Genomic DNA, 20982 nt, shown 5'->3' on the forward strand with positions numbered 1-20982 from the left:
TATTTATCTACTTGCACTTTGATGCGCTTTCGAACTGCTAGGTTGGCAGGAGCTGGGACCTAGCAACAGGACCTCACCCCGTCGCGGGGATTTGAACCGCTGACCTTCTGATCGGCAAATCCTAGGCTCTGTGGTTTAACCCACAGCGCCACCTGCGTATATACACATATATATAATAAATCTTAATATTACAGTGGCTTTTCCCCTCTCCATTCCGGGGATCAGAGAGGATCCAAACTAGAATACAATATTTAATTATTGATCCTTAAGCCAATTTCAAGTACTAGAATATTGCTCGGACAAATATTTAAAGAACTCAGAAATATTAACAATCACTTCTAGATCATTACTACATGGGGAACATGTGGCCTACTAGATGTTCTCTGACTACAACTCCCATCATGACTGGCCAACTGAACTCAGTGCCACTGAACTCAGTTCATTACTTCTAGGTAAATACGCTTAAGCTACGGCTGCAAGGCCCCATCTGCACTATGCACTTAAAGCAGTATCATACCACTTTCAACAGTCATAACTTCTGCCAAAGAATCGTTTAAAATGTAGTTTGTTAAGGGTGTTGAGAGTTGTTAGAGGAATGCCTGTTCCCCTCAAAGCTAGTTTCCAGGGTTCCCTAGGAAAAGGAGTTGATTGTTAGCCCACTCTGAGAATTGTAGCTGTGAGGAGAACTGGTGTCTCCTCACACTCCTCTCAGCACCCTTAACAAGCGACACTTCCCATGATTCTTTGGGGGAAGCCATGGCTGTTTAAAGTGGTATGATACAGCTTCAAATGCATAGTGCAGACGGAGCCTTAAAGCTGCAACAGATTTCTCCATCTCCCACCATCATGAAACCTATTCAATATGGCACATTTTAAAATTCCCAAGATTAAGGCTCACAATCATGTTCCAGACCCAAAGTACAGTGGTACCTCAGGTTAAGTACTTAATTCGTTCCGGAGGTCCGTTCTTAACCTGAAACTGTTCTTAACCTGAGGTACCACTTTAGCTAATGCGGCCTCTCGCTGCCACTGCACCGCCGGAGAATGATTTCTGTTCTCATCCTAAAGCAGAGTTCTTAACCTGAGCTACTATTTCTGGGTTAGCAGAGTCTGTAACCTGAAGCGTATGTAACCCGAGGTACCACTGTAATTAGGACTATCTCTTGAGGCAAAAGCATTCCGGGATCCTGGCACTTCCCTGCTGTCAAGTATGTGACTTTGTGTTTCCTAAAACAGTTTGGACATAAAAGGCCACATGGAACCATTTCAGAACACCTCAAATTCAGCACTTAGTATTTTATTGTCCAACACAGAAATGTACCGGTGACCTGTGGTTTGTACAGCTTTCTCGACAGAACTTGTCAGCATCCCAAAAAACATGAGGGCTCTCCAAGCAACATATCAGAACATCATGGCTTCTAGTCCGTCTTCCATAAACTTCTTATAGATGGCCATAAACTTAGCCACAAATGCTTCCAGGTGATAAATGGCCTTGCTGCCCAGCTGCAGCCGGTGCTCATAGAAAGCTGCCATCTGTGCAACCTCTCCTTTCAGTTGTCCATCACAGTTGTTCAGAAGTTCGGTCAGAAGGCCCTAAAATGAGCAATAGCCAACAGTGAGAGAATTGAAGGCTCTACTCCCTAGAATGTTATGGGTACCATGGGCACTCAACAATCCAGAAAGTTACCCTGTGAGAATCAAGCCATTCAAATGATAATCTCCGATTTGGTCGGAGGGGGTGGGGGGGACATTGTCATACAAATAACAGAACTATTAATATCACATTTACAGAGATATGCAATATATACCTGGTCCCAAATGCCCCAGGAATTAGAATGGAATTACAATATGCAGAGCACTATCATTGAATCAGATTATTGTAGAGTTGGAAAAGACCCTGATTATCATCTAGTCCAACCCCTTGCAATGCAGGAATATGCAGCCGCAGGGATCAAACTTGCAACCTTGGTGTCATCAACACCACACTCCTAACCAACTGAGCTATCCAGGCTACACTATGAACGGTGAAAAATAAAAATGATTAACACGTGCATCCCAAGCTTCCATTTAATCCTAGTCTCTGTTACTAAACCAGTTAATAATCACAACATCAGTTACCTTTATTATAATCTCTGGAGGAATGCAATGTGTTAAGAGTTCATAGAGTCGCCCACGAACTTCCAGGAGCCTGTTGGAATAAAATCATTGGAAAGCTAATGCTTGGTTTTAACTCACTGTAATGCAAAGTTTTAAGGTTTAGTAACCGGCTTTTAAGTCTTTTTCTTTCATTCATTCTCATTCATATCAAGCTATGACAATCTCAGTCAAATTGCCAAGTCAGAAAATTCAGTTCTCAAAACATTCAAGCTCAATTTGTTTTTGCTTTTTAAATCATGGATGCACATAGCCCCAAGAACTCCAGGCTGGACGGGGATGCAGCTCTACTGGCAAAGAAAAACTTTGTTGGTGAGGGACCTCAGACTATGCCCACTTAAAGCTCTGTGGGCACAGATCTACCAGTCGTAGGCCCTGAAGAAGAGTGTTCTGGGTGTCTGGCTCTGCTGGATTCCAAGGCTCCTTTTCCCTGCACTAGTGATGAGTGCCAGAGCACATGGAAATGCTGTTTATTTGTAAAAATATATATACAAATATTGCATGTAGCTAGCATTGTGGGGTTAAACTTGTTAAGCCTGCAGATGAGAACATCTCTGTAGTTGGGAATGAAGAGACGACCTTTGTGCTCCTTGAGTTTTTGTGGTTCGGGAAGCATAAGAGTTATGTAGCCAGAGGGTATATTTAGAGACTCAGAAGAATGCATGAGCAGATAAAGGCAGCAGACAAAGGAACTGGAGCTTTTAAAATTTGGGAAACTGGACATCAGTCGATAGTGTTAAGGGACTATGTCTAGGCAGGGAGAGCTGGGCTATATTTAACATATACTTTTTGCTCCATTGGGTGTAATGCTTTTCTGTGCATGTTAACTTCCCTTGTGCTTATTTTTTTCCCTAAGAACTGCCTTCATCTTTTTACTCAACTTTTAACTTTGTTTCATTTATTTAAAAGCACTAATGTGGTGGCGTTTGTTAATATAACCCCATGTCTAACATGCCAGGTTCTACACTACCTTGAAGTGTTCTTGTGGAGACACAAAGGCAATTTTAGGTTGCCCGGTGAAAGGCAGCCTTGTAGAAAAAGATATTTGAAAGATATTTAATATATTTGAAAGAAATATATTATTTGTATTATGCTTCGTATGCCAATTCACTGGAACGCCAAGTGATTTAATTAAGTATGCCAACATTTCCAGTAGCAAAGCAAGTTTTTCCCTCTTACTTTTGGAGGACACTATAAGAGAAATTTTGAGCTTACCTAATTTTGAGATACCTGGTATAATTGTTTTGATCACCCTGAATAATCGCCTGAATCTGAAAGCCTAAAGCTGGCCAACTGCCAAAGCTAGCAAGCAATCCTGCAACACTATTCTCCTGAGCCGCGTTTTCCAAGTGGAACAGCTTGTTAACAGCAGAATAGTCAGTGCTCTGCAATTTCTAAACAAGGCTTACAACAGCGACAAACTTCTCTAGCATGTCATGGTCCAACACAAGGAAGTCTCAAAATGCTTGTTGGGATGCTTGAAATGACAGGAAACCATCTACAAGCCACAACAGTTGGCAGCAGCTCTGTAGTTAACCTGACAGTTGTCACTGTCTCTTGCTGGCAGTGGGGAGCCGTTTTATCGATATGCACCTTTTAAAATCCTGAGTGTTGAAAAGAAATGATGAGGCAGGTACCTTGGAATTAAAAACAACTTTCTCCTGGCCCTGGATTTTACTGGCACCTGCATCATTCAACCCCAATTGTCTCTTATAAAAAAGGTAAAGGTAAAGGATCACTGACAGTTAAGTCCAATCGTGAATGACTCTGGGACTGCGGAGCTCATCTCGCTTTACGGGCCAAGGAAGCCGACATTTGCCTGCAGACAATTTTTCCGGGTCATGTGGCCAACATGACTAAGCCGCTTCTGGCGAAACCAGAGCAACGCACGAAAACGCTGTTTACCTTCCCGTCGGAACGGTACCTATTAATCTACTTGCAACTTTTTGGCGTGCTTTCGAACTGCTAGGTTGGCAGGAGCTGGGACCGAGCAACAGGAGCTCACCCCGCTGCGGGGGTTCGAACCGCTGACCTTCCGATCTGCAAGCCCAAGGCTCAGTGGTTTAGACCACAGTGCCACCCGTGTCCCTAAGTCTCTTATAGGCAGCTTCAAAGGCCCTGCTCCTCCATTTCAGCAAATGCTAGCCTGGGACCGAGCTAATAGGGAGTCCGCCACTATGAAGCACAAACACTTATTTCACAACCACAGAGCTGCTATTGTCCAAAGATGCAGAATGTGTTCTAAAATTAGGCTGCTTGCTGTAAGATGGTAGGTAAGGGGGCACACAGGTTTTTTTAAAAAAAAAATTGTGAGGAGCAATCATGGTATTGTAGGCAGCCATCTCTTTTTCTACGCCTAAAGCAACAAGTAAAAAATAGCTCACATTAAAAAGGACCACACAGAGGGGAATCTGCGTTGAAAACATTCATATATCTGCACCATACATTTAAAGAACTATTATGCCCTTGGCTTTTCCCAAAGAATCCTGGGAGTTCAGCAGAGCAGTTTAACAATCAATTCCTCTTTCCAGGGGCTTTCAAGAAACTGTAGCTTTGTGAGGGGAACAGAGGTCTCCTAACAACTCCCAGCCTCCTTAACGAACTACAGTTCCCAAGAAGCCATATAAATAGTGGCTTGAAATGTATGGTGCAAATGTGGCCCACTTCACACAGCGCCGTATCTCTTAAGAGTTTTAATGAGATCAGGAGCAGAACACATGACTAACGCTATCATCCGTTCACAGCAAGGAAGGATTCAGTGCTCCAAATTCGCCATGACAGGATGTCATTTTGTTTCTGCCAATGCAATATATCTAAAGCTAGACAAATGGCTGGCAGCTGTAAAGAGGGCAGCGACGAACGAGTGCCAACACCAGAGCACTTCATTGGCTGAAAAGAAAAAGTTTTACAGCACAAACAAACAAAGATGCTCTCATCCGATCCAGCTGGAAATGCTTCATTGCACTGAGCAAGCAAGTTTGTTTTACAGCAGCCTGGTTCATTGCAGCTGTTTTTAGAATATCAAAGATGGCTGCTAACGGGAACTTGACATCCCAGTGAGTCATTTTGCACACTACATACCATAGGAACGTCCTTGCTGAAAAATAACCCGAGACTCCACCAAGCCCAGCTATCTGAGTACATGACTGCTACTCTTTCCTCACAAAGAATTTGGAAATAATACACAGTTGAAGTTTCTCTGTGGTGAACATCTGGCTAATTCAGATGACAGTCTTGAGATGGGTTAAGAGCTCTGAGAACTTAAAGAAGTATGTGTTGGCCTATTTGGACCCCTTTTTCTTAATGGCGACACGGTTCATTCATAACGTAGGAATATACTGTGAGCAGGGCAGTGGGGTGGGGTAAGGTAAAGAAAAGCTATGACCATGAACTGTAACGTTGCTCCTCGCCCCTGCTCAGGCTGCAAAGAAAAAGCAATTGGGTTCCTGAAATTCAGGCTGATTGTGAAGATAAAATTTAACTGACAGAATTCTACAAGCAAGCACCTCCGTATGGCAGAGCTGCCAGGCACCATCCTGTCGCCCAGGCATCTTCGCTTGGTTGCGAGTTCAAAATGCACCTGGCTAATTTCAAACACTGAGACCATAACCATCGTGGCTAGTAGCTACTGTGATCTGCTCCCAAACAACAAGAATTTCTGTGAAGGAACTGCATCAGAAACTGGGTTTTTAATATATAATTGTCTCATAGCTTGAGGTGCCCAGGAGGCAGAATACTGTATGTTACTACCTGCAACAGATTTATTTGTTTAGGAACACAGGTTGCCACTTTAGACCAGGTGAGACCACTTGCCCTTCTAAGCCCAGTTTTGTGTATTATGATTGGCCATGGTTCTCCAGGGTCTCAGGAAGAGAACAGTGTTTTCCATCACCAGCTACCTGCTTCTTTTAACCGGAAGTGAACCTGGGATCTTCTTCATACCATGCACATGCTTTTGGCTGCGAGGTTGTGCAGCAGTTTCAGGATTCCTGCATACAGTTAACTATCCGCTTTCAAAAATCTTTTTCTCCAAACATTTACACACTGATATAAAGGCATGTTTAATACCCTAATGACCAAGGCTAACCTCATCAGCCTGAAATTTACTTCAATCAACTCCTACCGGGTTTTTATCAAGTTCCTGGAAATGCACTCTGTCTAGACATTCTAGCACATATAGTATTAAACTGCTACGCTGCATTTTAATATCAGACAACTTACAAGCACCGTCCATTTTACAGCTAGGCATTGTCCCCCACCATACTGACCTACCTCTGTGGGGTCTGCTGACCAACAATGGCGTTTGCCGTCTCTCTCAGATATACCTCCCAGTCCGTCTCAGAAATGTCTTGGTCTGGAGTGAAAGGATACCTGTGCAACCAACAGCGACGACTTGCTTAAATACAAAACAAACAAACAAACAGCCCTTTTGTAACCAAAACTCCCTCCTGTATTCACCCATTCTTCTGGACTTACTGTTGCACCCTGCACGCCTCACACATCAGAAGGGCCTTTCGGAGATTTCGGCCGGACTTCTCTGCAATCCTCTGAGCAAGTTCTCTAGGAAGAACCAGACCCTCCTTCTTACACACGATGGACAATACGTTGCAGATCTAGAGATTCAACAGGGCAATTAACAGTTTTGCATGGTACCTCACTTTCCAAAAAATCCAAGTATCTCCGCTCTAGTCAAAACTGCTGCAGCAGCCAGCTACGGGGGAAGTCCCTATATTATAAGAGGATACGTGAAGGCACAAAGGAGCCAGTTTTACAAATAATGCTTGCAGGTGACCTGTGCCCACCTTCTGAGTCACCTCTTCCTTGCCACAAGCCTCATTTGCCAGCCCTCCTGGGTACCAGGGTAAGAGCAAAGCGATGCCTTCCCAAGCACATTCCTCCATGAAGGAATAAATTCCTTCCTGCTGCTCCTTGAGCCAGGGACAAACCACACCAGCAGTTGCTCCCTGTATTCTTTACAGTAGCAGTGAGACAGACATACTACTAGCTGACCTTACAGGGTTGTAAGAAATACACAGATATGTTGATAAAGTGCCTTCAGCAACTACCCAACAAATTCTAAGTGGTATTTTCTAATTTCAGAGAAATGCTTGGAGAAGTGTGGACTAAGGAATGCATGGAACTAGGCATTGGTGGCAAAGTGATGGCATTTCAAAGACCCCCAACAGTTCTTTATCTCCCTCCCATGACTTATTACCTACCATTAGGTGTCCAGCTATTTCTTAGTCCACAGACACTTCCGCCCCATTCCAATCCTTGCTAAACAAATAAAAATTACAACCCACATTTTTGAAGAAAACTGCAGTCATGCAAAGTACTGTAAAGGGGAACCTAATTTGGAAGTCTTCCATGCACACAGACACAGGATTAACTAGGCAGACAGAGTCAGGGGGAAACAAAGAACATGGAATCCCTAATCAGGTATTTAAACTTCTTGCATCCAACATGACACAGAGTAAAATGCAAGCGCACTGAAGGGCTGTCTGTCTGCCACTGCCTTGAACCTACATCTTCAATGCTGGGCGCAGGCACTCGCACCGCAAGGCACCTGCTCCGGATAGGTGCAATGACTTTCGATGTAGAATTGCAGCACAGAATTAATCTGCAGGTAGCCATATACTTCTCCATGGTTCGGCGCAACGCATGCTGGGCATCTTTTGTAAGCTTGTCCACTTCAGTCAACAGCACCACTGAAAAACAAAACAAAACAAAGCCAACCTTTATCACGCTCTCACAGAGTCTATCTTAACTTGGCTTTTCGCTTCTGCTGATACAATGGGGCAGGATTAGAAAAAACCACTCCTGCGCTGATGGCAGTTTGTGTAAATATTCTAGCCATATGTCTGGGAAAAGCACATCACCTGAAACAGCCAGGGAATGGCTGGCTTAGCCACAACAGCACGGAAGAGGGGTTCTTGCAACTGGGATGCCTCTGACCTTGCTTTGAACCCAGGATCTTCCACTTGCTATTTCCAGCATCTCCAGGTAAGGCTAAGAAAGGATCCTGTTTAAAACTCTGGAGAACGGTTGCAAGTCGCTACAGACCATTCTGGTATTCTCCAAGTGTTGTTGGACAACAGTGTTGTTGGACAACAGCTTAGCCATGCTGGCTGGGGCTGATGAGAGTTGTAGTCCGACAATATGTATAACTTGCTTATATGGCAGCTTCCTATGTTCACATGGGTCTTTACCATAAGAGAAGCACTTTACCAGGAAGGAAGGTACTACATAGCAGTGGTGGGGGGCGGAGAGAGACAGAGACTCTGCATTCAACCTCGTCCATGTGATTAGAAAGTATTTACATATGCATGAAATCACAGTACAATGAAATGTCTTCCTTATTGTTCTGTATGAGTGAGTGTGACAAGTCAGGAACTGGCTTGAGCTGGTGCTACATTTGCAAAAAAATATGTATTAAAAAAAATAACACTACATTGCCACTTCCCACCAAGAATAACGACAAAAAAGCCAGCTTAGCTCAGCCAAAGAAAACTGATGATCAGCTGAAGCCGATGAATGAATATTGTTACAGAGCCAATGCACACTACTGCAAATCTTTTATATCCAAGGTTCAAAAGGTATTTGTTTAAAGCATTTTTTACCCAGCGCTTCAGCTGAAAAGGCTCCCAGAGCAGCTTACAAAGATCAGAAATAAAGAGTCCTTGCCCTCAGGCTTACAATCTAAACGACAGGACACACAAGGAAAGGGACTTGGGAGGGAGGCAGAAAAAAGAAGAAGCTATGTCAAGCACTTGTTCTTAGTTACACAATTCAGATCACTGGATTCAGAGGCCAGAGAGCCAACCTTTACAGGTAGTAATGATATCATTGCTATTTAAAAAATCAACACTGTAAATTGCAGATTGCATTTGGCTGCAATAAGCTTAAGAACAGGTGCTCTACAGCAGGCATAGGCAAACTCCGGCCCTCCAGATGTTTTGGGACTACAATTCCCATCATCCCTAGCAAACAGGACCAGTGGTTAGGGATGATGGGGATTGTAGTCCAAACATCTGGAGGGCCAGAGTTTGCCGATGCCTGCTCTACGGGGGCATGGGGGGGGGTTCAAATATTGCAAAACCAAGAGTCTCTCATGTAGCCTGAAAGTTTGCCAAGCATATTGCTACTGCAATATTGCCCTCATGCAAACAGATTATCTGCCTCTGATTCTATCTGCCAGATCAGGCTCAGCAATAGACCATTCTACTCTGCATGCAGAAGGTCCCCTTCAAGACATTTGCAAGTAGGGCTGCAAAAGACTACATGTCTGAAACCCTGGAGAGCCCCTGCCAGTCAGTGCAGACAATATGGAGCTAGATGGACCAAGGATCTCACTAAGTATAAGGCTGCTTCCTGGGTTCCTAAGCGAAGGGAACCATAGACTATTTTGAGAATACAGTGGTGCCTCGCAAGACGAAATTAATTCGTTCCGCAAGTCTCTTCGTCTTGCGGTTTTTTCATCTTGCGATGCACGGTTTCCCATAGGAATGCATTGAAAATCAATTAATGCGTTCCTAGGGAAACCGCCTTCAGACCAGGTCCGGGGACAGTCTGTCCCCCGACCTCTTCTGAAGGCTGGGGGGGGGGGACAAGGGCTTTTCTTCCCACTGCCAGCCTTCAGAAGGCTGTTCTGAAGGCTGGCGGTGGGAAGAAAAGCCCTTCTTCCCACCTCCCGCCCCGCAAGCTCCGGGGACAGGAGGGCTTTGCTGCCGACCGCCAGCATTTTAAAAGCCCCTGCTGTCCCGGGGCGATTTTAAAATGCTGGCGGGCGGGAGCGAAGTCTCCGCTGCCCCGAGGAGATTTTAAAATGCTGGGGGTCGGCAGCGAACGCTTCGCTCCCGCCCGCCAGCATTTTAAGATCGCCCGGGGCAGCGGAGAAGTCTCCGCTGTCCCGGGAAGGCAGGCGGGGGGAGCAAAGACTTTTGCCCCCGCCTGCCTTCAGAAGAGGTCCAGGACCTCGTTCCGATGCCTGGCGGCGGGGGGAGAGGTTCCCGCCCCACCGCCCGGCATCGGGGCATCGTTCCGATGCCCGGCGGCGGGGTGCGAGGTTCCCGCCCCGCTTCGGAGCAGCGTTCCGAAGCGGGGCGGCTGGGGCAGGTGTTCCCGCCCCCCGCCCCGCTTCGGAGCAGCGTTCCGAAGCCGGGCGGTGGGGGCAGGTGTTCCCGCCCCCCCGCCCCGCTTCGGAGCAGCGTTCCGAAGCGGGGCGGTGGGGGCAGGTGTTCCCGCCCCCCCCGCCCCGCTTTGGAGCAGCGTTCCGAAGCGGGGCGGCTGGGGCAGGTGTTCCCGCCCCCCCGCCCCGCTTCGGAGCAGCGTTCCGAAGCCGGGCGGTTGGGGCAGGTGTTCCCTCCCCCCCGCCCGGCTTCGGAGCACCGGGAGAAGCGATCTCCCCGCAGCCCCTTGCTTCAAAAGAGGTCCGGGGGCAGCGGGGAAGAAGCGCTGCGCTTCCCGCTGCCCCCGGACCTCTTTTGAAGCAAGGGGCTGCGGGGAGATCGCTTTTCCCCGCAAACCCTTGCTTCAAAAGAGGTCCGGGGGCAGCGCGAAGCGCTTCCCGCTGTCCCCGGACCTCTTTTGAAGCAAGGGGCGGTGGGGAGAAGCGATCTCCCCACAGCCCCTTGCTTCAAAAGAGGTCCGGGGGCAGCGGGAAGCGCTTCCCGCTGTCCCCGGACCTGGGGCTGCGGGGAGAAGATCGCTTCTCCCCGCTGCCCCTTGCTTCAAAAGAGAAGACCCGCTGTCCCCTGGGCAAGCTTCGTTTTGCGAAGCAAGCCCATAGGGAAATTCGTCTTGCGAGGCAACTCGAAAACGAAAAAACCTTTCGTTTTGCGAGTTTTTCGTCTCGCAAGGCGTTCGTCTTGCGGGGTACCACTGTACAAAGTCACAGAAGAATCAATAGGTGAGAAGAGTCTAGACGCCTTCTAACAACATGCAAACCTCCCACTTTCTGAATACCATGAAGCTCAGAGCAAAAATTCAAACATCAACAGCTATGGATCTTTTGGACAGTTATTACAATTACAGAAATAAATTGGAGCTATATGTACTATTATCTGGAACACAAGTATTGCACATATTTCAATTTCCCCCCTCATTTCTGAAATACATGCATTTCTGTTGGGGAACTACAATATTTCTGGAAATTCTTTATCTCTAAAAGTGACAGAAGACAAAAAGAGCTGGAGAATACAAAGAATTTACAATATTCAAAGCACATGGCTGATCTTGTTCAAAGCACTGCAAGATATTTTTCTTCAAGGTTATTGTTCATTTACAGACCTTTAAAATCTCGCTGGGTGCTTGTCTCAAGTTGTTGTGATTGAGCTAATGTCTTCAGTAATTCCTGAATTACCACCCGGTCACTGTTTCCTGCATCACTGAAAATAAGTTCAGATTAAAATATGATACTCAAGGAGGGTACAGTGCATGGCTGGGGAGGGTCCCAAGGGCCATACAGAGAGGGCTGGAGAGCCACATATGCGAACAATTCCTTGAAGATATACAGCCATACCTCGGAAGACGAAGGAATCCATTCTGGAAGTCCGTTGGTTCGGAAACCAAGGCGTGGCTTCTGATTGGCTGCAGGAAGCTCGTGCAGCCAATCAGAAGCTGTGTCGGACATTCAGCTTCCAAAGAACATTCGCAAACCAGAACACTCACATCCGGGTTTGCGGCGTTCAGGAACCAAAACGTTCAACTCGCAATGCATTCAGGATCCAAGTAAAACTGTACTTTGGTTTCTTTAACAGTAAAGCTGGAGCTAGCTTTAAAATTGCAACAATAAAACAAGGGTCTTCTAGCACCTCGGTGGTTTTTGCTGCAATGGGCTATAAAATTTACTCCTCTGAAAATTATAAGAATTGCAAAATTCCCACAGCCTCTTACTGGATCTTGTGAGCTTACTGCAAACATACCTTGGGTTAACTTCAAGGTGATAGTTGCTGGCAATAGTGCTAATTTCAATCTTCTTTTTAGAAGGCGCCTGAAAAGAAAGATTATTAAACAAAAAATGCATTTTAAAGAGATCAGTGACGGAAAGACTTAGCTGAAATCAGTGGGTTATGAATACAGGCTTCAAAAACCACCCACTGCTAACTGCTTAGCATGAGCTGAGTTGAAGGACTAGAAGGGCTTAACGGCACCCAGGCTGCAATGCCCCAGGGAAACTACGAAATAAAGAGACTCAGCGTGAAAATGGCGGCAGGTGGAATGGCATGCAAGGAAAAGGGTAACACCCTGGGTTCAAAGCTCTCAAATTCAAGCAGCATGCTAACCTCTTGGAAGGGATAGGATGTGCCCCAGTTTGCATGTTGCTTTAAATCATAGTTTAAAGCTAAGGTTTCATGCAAATGAGCAGCATGGTCAAGCACACTACTCTGAAGTTCCTTCTCTGCCATGAAACTGACTTGTCATGTTGTCCAAAGCTGGGTTCATGAATAATCTTATGCACTTCTATCAGGTTGCCTCTGGCTTGCCTTTTCTCTAAACTAAAAAGCACCCCAAATCTCCTCCTAAGAAAGTTGCTGCATCCTCTGAATCATTTTCATCGCCCTTTTCTAAAACCTGTTACCGCTCTACAATATCCTTTTGGAGTTGAGGTGACCAAAACTGTACAGATTTGTATAGCAGCCTTATGATATTGTTTGTTTTCCCTTCCTTTCCTAATGATCCCTAGCATGGCGTTCCAGCTCTTTTCACAGCTGCTGTATACTGGGTTGACATCTCAATCAAGTTAGACACTATGACCCCAAGGACTTGTTCCTGATCAGTCACCACCAGTTCATGATCTTCAGTATCCAGTTCAGCTTCTAATATTGTGGTTTTAAGCAACTCACAAGCATTTTGGGGATATTTGACACTTTTGTCCTTGTCTTTCAGCTTTCTTTCTTACCAACCCCCTCATTTGGAGGAAGATCGCTCTTTTGAAGTCAAATGTGACCATGTTGGGTTCTCTACGCAACTCTTCATTTACACATATATTAATAGCACTATGGTTACTGTTCCAAACGGTTTCACCAACACTTCTCACACCGGATCCTGGGCAGGACTTACCATATTTTTCCATCTGTAGGACACCCCCTTCTATACGACCCCCCCCCCCTATTTTGGGGGACTCAATTTTAGGAAAATGAGAGATGGCCCAAAGTTGTTGAGCCTCTCCCCACACACAGCTGTGGGCAGGAAACACTCTCTAGATCAGCCTTTCTCAACCTGTGGGTCCCCAGATGTTGTTGAATTGCAACTCCCATCACCCCTAGCTAGCAAGGCCAGAGCTCAGGGATGATGGGAGTTGTAGTCCAACAACACCTGGAGACCCACAGGTTGAGAACCGCTGCTCTAGATCGTTTCCCGTGCGCAGCGGCATCGGGGGAAGTTGTGCTCCTGGGAGCACAACCTCCTCTGGTGCTGCCAGGTTGGAAACAATCCAGGGAGCGCCTGCCAAATGCAGCATCGGGGGACTATGCACTCCCACCAACGAGCTGGCTGGCAATGCGCAGCTTCTCCCCCCCCCCCAACGTAGCTGCAGGCAGGAAACACCCCCCAGATCACTCCCCACTCGCTGCGGCATCGTGGGAAGATGCGCTCCTGCCAACGAGCTGGCTGGTGGCGCACTTCTCCATCCCCATGCCACTATCCGTGTATTAGACAACCCCAGTTTTTTGACGTGATTTTTGAGTCAAAAAACCTCGTCCAATAACATGGGAAAATATGTTAAGTCCAGGGTCATTGCCCTTCTGGTCAGTTCCATGACCAATTGTCCTTGGGCAAAGTCATTTGGGGTATTTATAGAGATTTTACATTATACTTCCAGCTTCTCTGTAAGAAGATTACAACTTCCCAATTTCTTGAAGTGAATCATCACTTGCGTCGCTTCCGATTTTAGGAACTAATAATATTGATAAGAACTTCATTCTACTTCTCTCAAAACATTCTTCACGTGTACAGTAAGGCTTTCAAGTATACCTTTTACCCACGGTGATTAAATAGACCTTATCTAGTTCAGATCAAACTACAAAATGACACTGCAGCATCATTCTGCTCTGCCCTATTTTAGTTTAAAAGTGCTAACCTTCACATCTCTTTCTGTGCTTATATTAATAACATGCCACTACTTTATATGCAGGCATTTTGAAGATGATGAAAAAGACATTTGTCAAGTTCCGCCCATAGCTAGATGCCAAAGGGCCCTCAGATAGGAAACCATCTGACAGGAAGGGAAGCTGATATTTGGAAAGACTATCTACTTAAAACTGTTCCACTTAAAACTCCCCAGCATTAAGACGTTTGCAGGCACAACATGTTCCCATAATGTCTTATTAACTTAAGCAGGAAAATTTAATTTAAAAAGAAATAAAAATAGCAAGAGAGACCCTTTGCACAATGCTTTGGAAATACCTGTCTTCTCCAAGAACTCTGCTGATTACTAACCACTCTCTTTGCAATTTGCTGATTAAAATGCAAGCTTCCCCCCCCCCCAAAAAAAAGATTTTTGAATTGATAGAAAGAAAATCTGTAGTAATAGATTTTCCAGGGACTGTTTTCACTCCCCAAGCAGCTAACTACGCAAAGAGTTCATTATGTTTGTTGAAAACATCACTTTGCAAATACTTCTCATCAAGTTATTGGTGGCATGTGAGAAAGCAATAATAATTAGTCAGCGAAGCCCACAATAAAGACGAACTGGTTTCTTGACACTAACTGCAGGCTTCAACCTGAGACAGAAGGAAATGTAAGCTAAGTGCCCGACTAAATCATTTCAAATATCACACAACTGAAGGGAGATAATAGTACCGGTAAATCCTTGGCAGTGATTTGCCAGGGAGAATTCCTCCAGCACAGAATGTTTACAGCCTAATCAAGTGCTAATTCATAATAGGAGGAAACAGCCACTGGTTATTTAACCAACTGTGGAAATGGTGCTTAAATTGCCTGTAGGTCCTTTTCCAGCCCGGACACAAGTGTGTAGACAGCCACAGACATGCCTTCTCCACTTCCAAACTTTGCACTTAGGGCAGAGGTCTGAAGGGGCCTGTAAGTGTGTTTTCCTGAACAAGCCCCCGTATTACCAGGGTGCACAATTGCGAGGAAGCTGGGAAATACATTCAGGTAAACAAGCTTACATGTGAAACACTCAGCGGTTGGGAGTGAAAGGGGCAGAACTGGAGATATTGGATTGCCCTGATCTGTGTACCCCTTTGGACGTCAGGGGGTGAGGAACCTCAGGCCTAGGGGACAAATACAGTCTATGCACTTTTGCCCTCATGTATCCAGGTCGGACAACTTCTGGAGATTAAAAACTAGCATGTGTTGAAATGTGCTGGCTTTTCCTGCATTATGTTGACAGTCAACATCTTTATCTCGTTTTGTAAATATGAAGTTAGGGCAGATTCTTACTGTTATGCTCTGATGTTCGATCCTCAGCTTCTCCACTCCGGAGCCATACAGTTCTCTCAGCAGGCACATGATTCTGGTCTTTTTTCCAGCTCCTGAAGGCCCATACACTAAGAGATGAGGAAAGTCGCCACACTGAACCTGTCAAATGGAATACAGTAAAACTGAATTACAGTAATGCCTCAGTCAGCATCATGCTTAGTCAGCATCATAAACACAGAGAATGATACATATTTTAGTATACCGTTCCCCACACTAGTTTTACAGCCCTTCACAATGTTGTCTTTTCCTTTGGAAGGCCATTGATTTAGACATGAGCACAAAATAGGGAGTTCAAGAGGACATGAAACTGTGACCGTGCATGGTGTGAGTCTGATAAAAGCCCTTGGTGCATCAGGTTTTCTAGGAGTCAGGTGGCTTGAGAACACATACCGAAACAAACTAGGACCTGGAAGACCAGAGTTCAAATCCCCACTCAATCATGAATCTTGGGCGGGTCTTCAATTCTCAGCCTAACCTACCTCACAAAGTTGTTGTGAATATAATATAGAGAAGAAGAGAAGGAGGTGTGCCCCCTTGAGATCATTGGAGGAAAGGTGGGATATAAATGGAATAAAAATAAAAATAGTCAGAAAGTGGCATACAGTAAACTTAAAAATAACTTTGAGAACCCAATTTTTAATAAACGAATGCAGAATTTTGTTGCAAGCCATAGACACCCTTATCCAGGGGTGTAGTCAGGATTTTTGTTGGGGTGGGGACAGGACTTTCGTTAGGGCGGGACAGAACCGACATGACTGATTGGTCAGTTAGTTAAGTATTTCTATTGTTTTACTTGATGGGGGGCAGCTGCCCCCTGGCTTATTTGGGCATTGAGCACTAGGATCAAAGAGCTGGAAGGACCTCAAAGGTAATCTGGTTCAACCTTCTGCTGTTAAAGGAAATCCACAATCACAGCATCTCCAATAGGTCAAAATCTAGCCTCAGGTGGAAACTGAAAGAAAGCACACCACCTTTTGAAGCAAGCTAAAGGACTGGAATTCAGTTGCAAAGCACTTTTTTCCCTTTTGTTTTTTGCACAAAATGGTCTGCAGAGTAAAGGTTTCAGTTCTCTGACATCTCTAGCCAGGTAGTCCTGGAGCTGTTGCTGCCACCAGCCATTGTAGAAAATAATGGGCTAGATGAAACAACCATCTGATTCCATACAGGGTAGTTTCCTAGTTTCCTAATGGATCAGGTTAGAATCTGAACGACCTGAGTGCCCCGACCTGAGTGCCCCAAGCTACTCAACTGAGTTCTCTCTATCATACAAGACTGCCAGTATCATAGGATGCCAAAAAAGATTATTTTGGGATTCACCGCTTCATTCTGCCAGGTTTCTGTACATCTTTCATACCTTAGCCACTGCGCCTAGCTAGCTCCATTTAATCTGTGGTTGACTGCATTCCAGAACCAGGCCTGTCTTGTATCACAGGAGCCAACCCTTGAAATCTGTGTCAGATGAACTATTTTAACCCCAAAACAATCGCTTTTTGCAACAGAGCAATTGCATATTTTGTGGTCAAGAGTACACAAAGTGTTCCTACTTCATTTCAGATCTGACAAACAACGTATTACAGTGGCACCAAGTTAAGTTTATACATAGACAATTACCCTGGGGTAAATAATCTTTCCATAAACAAGCCACCAACATGAACAGCAGCAGCTAGAATTAGAGAAAGTCCTGGGAGGAGATCACCAATGGTTAATGCTTTGGTACCTGAGCCTGTCTAATATGTATTCTTTAACCTAGAAGCCCTATTCCCAAATCCCTAATGGATGGTGAATGTTGAAGGGAAAACATAACTACACACAAAGACCACCCCCCAAAAAAATTCCTTTTTAAAAAATTATATGTTCCAGGATTGAGATTTTTGCTCAAATCAAACCACAAGAGCCAAAACTCCAAAACCAAGACACAGTGGCATTGTGATGTTCGCTTTGTGAAATTTTTGAATGCAGAGCCACACAAGTAGTGGAATCCACACACACACACACACACCGCAACCCAAAAATTATTATTTGTGCAATCAAAGACATACCATTGCTTAAAGACCACTGCAATTGGAGCATTCTTAAATTTGCAGTGGATTTTATGTTGCCCTGGGTTCAATTTACTTAGTAACCATGTTCTCTGTCTTGGAAGTGTGATACTATCACAAATTACTGGTGCTGCAAACAGTCACTGCCTTATACCGAGACAGACAGTATAAGCTGCCTTGTACTGAGATATACCACTGGCCTATCCAATCCATATGTTTTGGATTACAACTTCCAATAGCCCCAGCCACCAGGGTCATGCTGACTAGGACCGATGGGAGTTGCGGTCCAAAACATCTGGACTGGAAGTAACCAGACAGGGGAAGCCTGGTCTATACTGAGAGCCAGCAACTCTCCAGGGCTGCAGACAAGTCTTTCTAGCCCTACTGCCAAACGCTAAACTTGATTACCATTCAGGCTTTGCATTAAAAGGTCACAGGATGCATCTCTGGCATTTCATGGACTTTCCGCCCTACTATTTCACACTGGATTTTTTTCTCTAAACATGTATGCCTGCATGTGTAAATATTCTTGACAACTGACATATTTTGTGCTTAAGATGGAAGCAGTTCAGGTCTATGAAAGCTCATGTCCCAACCAATCTTGTATGGTATGGTATTTGGTACTCCCAAATACCCTAATTTTTGCTTTGTACCTGCTGTTGAGCACCATCATGAGGGAGAGAAGCTACAGTGCTTTTCCAAACCAGGGTTCAGTACCAGGATAGGTGAGGCGGTAACAAAGAGATATAAATACACCTGAGGACATACACAATGCATTTTTGTCATCGCAGCTTACCCCTCCAAATGTATCCAAGAGCCTGACTTAACTTGAGCTCACGCATCAGCCACATAAAGAGTATTCTCAGTTAGCAGGCATGCACATATGCTCACTACACATGCTCAGATGCTTTTCTTTTTCTTATTGGTACTTCATGTACTGCAGGACTGAAATCAATTCCAAGACTGCTCTTTGGCTGGAACCAAGGCTGGCGCTATCATTAGGTCAACTAGGCAGCTGCCTAGGACACAGACTTCACAGGGGCGCAGTACTGACCTTTGAGGGGCACAGTTTCATACAGATTCACTGGATTTGTGTACTGAAACACTTTCTTTGGCATTTGAGAAAGAGAACCAAATATTGTCGCATTGCCTAGTCTTGCAATTTAAATTAAATTTAGCAGTTGAAGTTTTGTGCTTTTCATTTTTTTCCTACATCTGTTTTTGAAAATTGAATAAATAAGAAGAAGAAGAAGAAGAAGGGTGGTGCAAATAGGTAGCTCTGCCTAGCACCGGCTCTTGCTATAACCCAATAAAACAGGAAAGAAAGGGGGATGGGGTGTTTGAAGCTATTGCCAATACCCGAGGACCAGCGTGTCCAAAAGCCGCCGAAGAGGTGAAAAGATAAGAAAGAGAAGGGCACCCGAGCATGTGCAGAGCGCCAGCCGCCTCTCTCCCTATCTCACCAGGTTGCGAAGCTGCGCTGCCTGATCCCGGTGATAGTCCACTTTGCCGAGGGAGTTCGGCCGGTACTTGTCCACCCAGAGACTCATGGCCACGATCCGCAGAGAAAGAACCGGATTGCAAAACAATAAAAATAAAAAGCGCGCGCTCCGCTGCCGCGCTCCCGCCCACGATAGGCGACCCAAGCGCCGCCACCGCCCCGTGGAAACGTCACCGAGCATGCGCACGAGCTCCTCTTTTAGGTCGTCAGCCTCGGCTCTTTCACTTCCGCCAGTTCGATCGAATCTAGGCCCCGCCTTCCTCGCTTACGGTGGCCGCCTGGGGATAAAATAATGAAACAAAGGGAAGCTTAACGCCAGGCGGAGAGCAGGGGCGGCGAAGTGGAGCGTAGCGCGCGGCGCCTCGTGCAGGAGATCGCGGTGCTCGCGGGGGCTGCCCACGTGCCATGAGTTTTCTGGGCCACAGTGTTCCGAAGAATTTGTGCTTTGAGTCACCTGCTCAGCAGCAGCGGGCAGTACATTTGCTTATTGCTTTGTGTTCTGCCTTTGCTTACGATTCATAGAATCATAGCAGTGGGGAGTTGGAAGGGGTCCCAGGGGTCATCTAGTCCAACCCCCGCCCCGCAATGCAGGAATCTCAGCTACATCCTACATAGCAGGTTGCCATTAAAAACCTCCACAACCTCCCAAATGAGACCGTTCCACTGTCAAACTGTTAAATTATTGGGATTAAAACATTTTTTAAAATGTACCGTGTGTTTTTATATTGTGATTTTATGTCATAACTGCCCTGAGACCTGTGGGTACAGGGCAGTATACAGAATTAATAGTGATGCCCAGAACTAGATACAGGACTCCAGATGCAGTCTGACCAAGGCAGCACAATCTTTTCTGCCGCCGTCTCCACAACAACCCTATGAGGTAGCCTAGGCTGATAGGGAGAAAAGCTGGGCCAAGGTTGGTACATAATCCAGAGAGTATTATGGATAGATTGGGATTTGAGCCTCCATATCTCCTGGTCTAATCTGAACATGCTACACACTGACTCCAGCTCCTATCAGCCTCAGCCAGTATGGCCATATGTCAGGGATGACAAGCGCTCTGGCCTTACAGCATCCAGGGGAGGAGGGGGGCGTAGGTTTCCCATCCCTAATTAGTGCAACATCCTGATTCCCACGGTACTTAGCCAGATGCATTGGTGAAGCTTACAGTGGCAATGGCATGGTGGCAGCAGCCCCTTCCCAGCCTCTGAAATCAGAAGGTTTCATTTAGCTGGAGGTTTCATTTAGCTATCAAGTTAGTATCTGCTGACGGAAGTGTCCTCGGTGAACCTGAAGTGTTAAGGCTGTTGCTTAGAGGTGGTGATGGGGTGGATGTGGGCCAATAAACCAGCTGAATCTTGCAGAGAGATATCTCAAAGACTTGCCTCCTTCCCTGCAGACCCCTTAAGGGGTTAAGATCAGCACAGGCAGAAGCTTGGGTGGTGATGACCCAGGAATGTAGGTAAAGGTAAAGGCACCCCTGCCCGTAAGGGCCAGTCTTGACAGACTCTGGGGTTGTGCGCCCATCTCACTTAAGACGCCAGGGGCCAGCGCTGTCCGGAGACACTTCTGGGTCACGTGGCCAGCGTGACATCGCGGCTCTGGTGAGCCAGAGCCGCACACGGAAACGCCGTTTACCTTCCCGCTGGTAAGCGGTCCCTATTTATCTACTTGCACCTGGAGGTGCTTTCGAATGTAGCAGCCCCTAAAATGTGGAATTCCCTCCACTCAGAAGTGCTCCTGGCACCTTCACTCGTTTAACCCGAGCCCCCTGAGCTGTTTATTTTTAGGGCTCCCCTTATTTCTGTGATTGTAATTTGTTTTCAACTTTTTTTAATACTGCAG

General features: G+C 45.8%; 1 protein-coding gene across 1 annotated transcript; it reads right to left on the minus strand.

Moving 5' to 3' along the window:
• Positions 1 to 1281: 1281 nt before the first annotated feature.
• RFC3 (replication factor C subunit 3) lies at positions 1282 to 19311 on the minus strand. Its single transcript, XM_081909412.1, has 9 exons — positions 19100 to 19311; positions 15559 to 15696; positions 12078 to 12145; positions 11443 to 11540; positions 7681 to 7862; positions 6631 to 6767; positions 6427 to 6525; positions 2119 to 2188; positions 1282 to 1593 (listed from the first exon to the last, which is right to left on the minus strand). Exons 1-9 carry the CDS (start codon positions 19184 to 19186, stop codon positions 1402 to 1404), a joined length of 1071 nt encoding a protein of 356 aa, XP_081765538.1. The 5' UTR covers positions 19187 to 19311; the 3' UTR covers positions 1282 to 1401.
• Between the last annotated feature and the right edge of the window lie 1671 nt (positions 19312 to 20982).

This window comes from Podarcis melisellensis, assembly GCF_964234715.1.
Source record: "Podarcis melisellensis genome assembly, chromosome: 4".
Taxonomy (NCBI): Eukaryota; Metazoa; Chordata; class Lepidosauria; order Squamata; family Lacertidae; genus Podarcis; species Podarcis melisellensis.

Excerpts from the sequence above, each read along its gene's own strand:
- RFC3 (XM_081909412.1), bottom strand. The coding sequence starts at position 19,186 with ATGAGTCTCTGGGTGGACAAGTACCGGCCGAACTCCCTCGGCAAAGTG. Across the intron at positions 12,146-15,558 it reads TCGAACATCAGAGCATAACA|GCGCCTTCTAAAAAGAAGAT; the intron begins GTAAGAATCTGC and ends CTTTCTTTTCAG. Across the intron at positions 6,526-6,630 it reads GAGGCGTGCAGGGTGCAACA|GTATCCTTTCACTCCAGACC; the intron begins GTAAGTCCAGAA and ends TTGGTTGCACAG.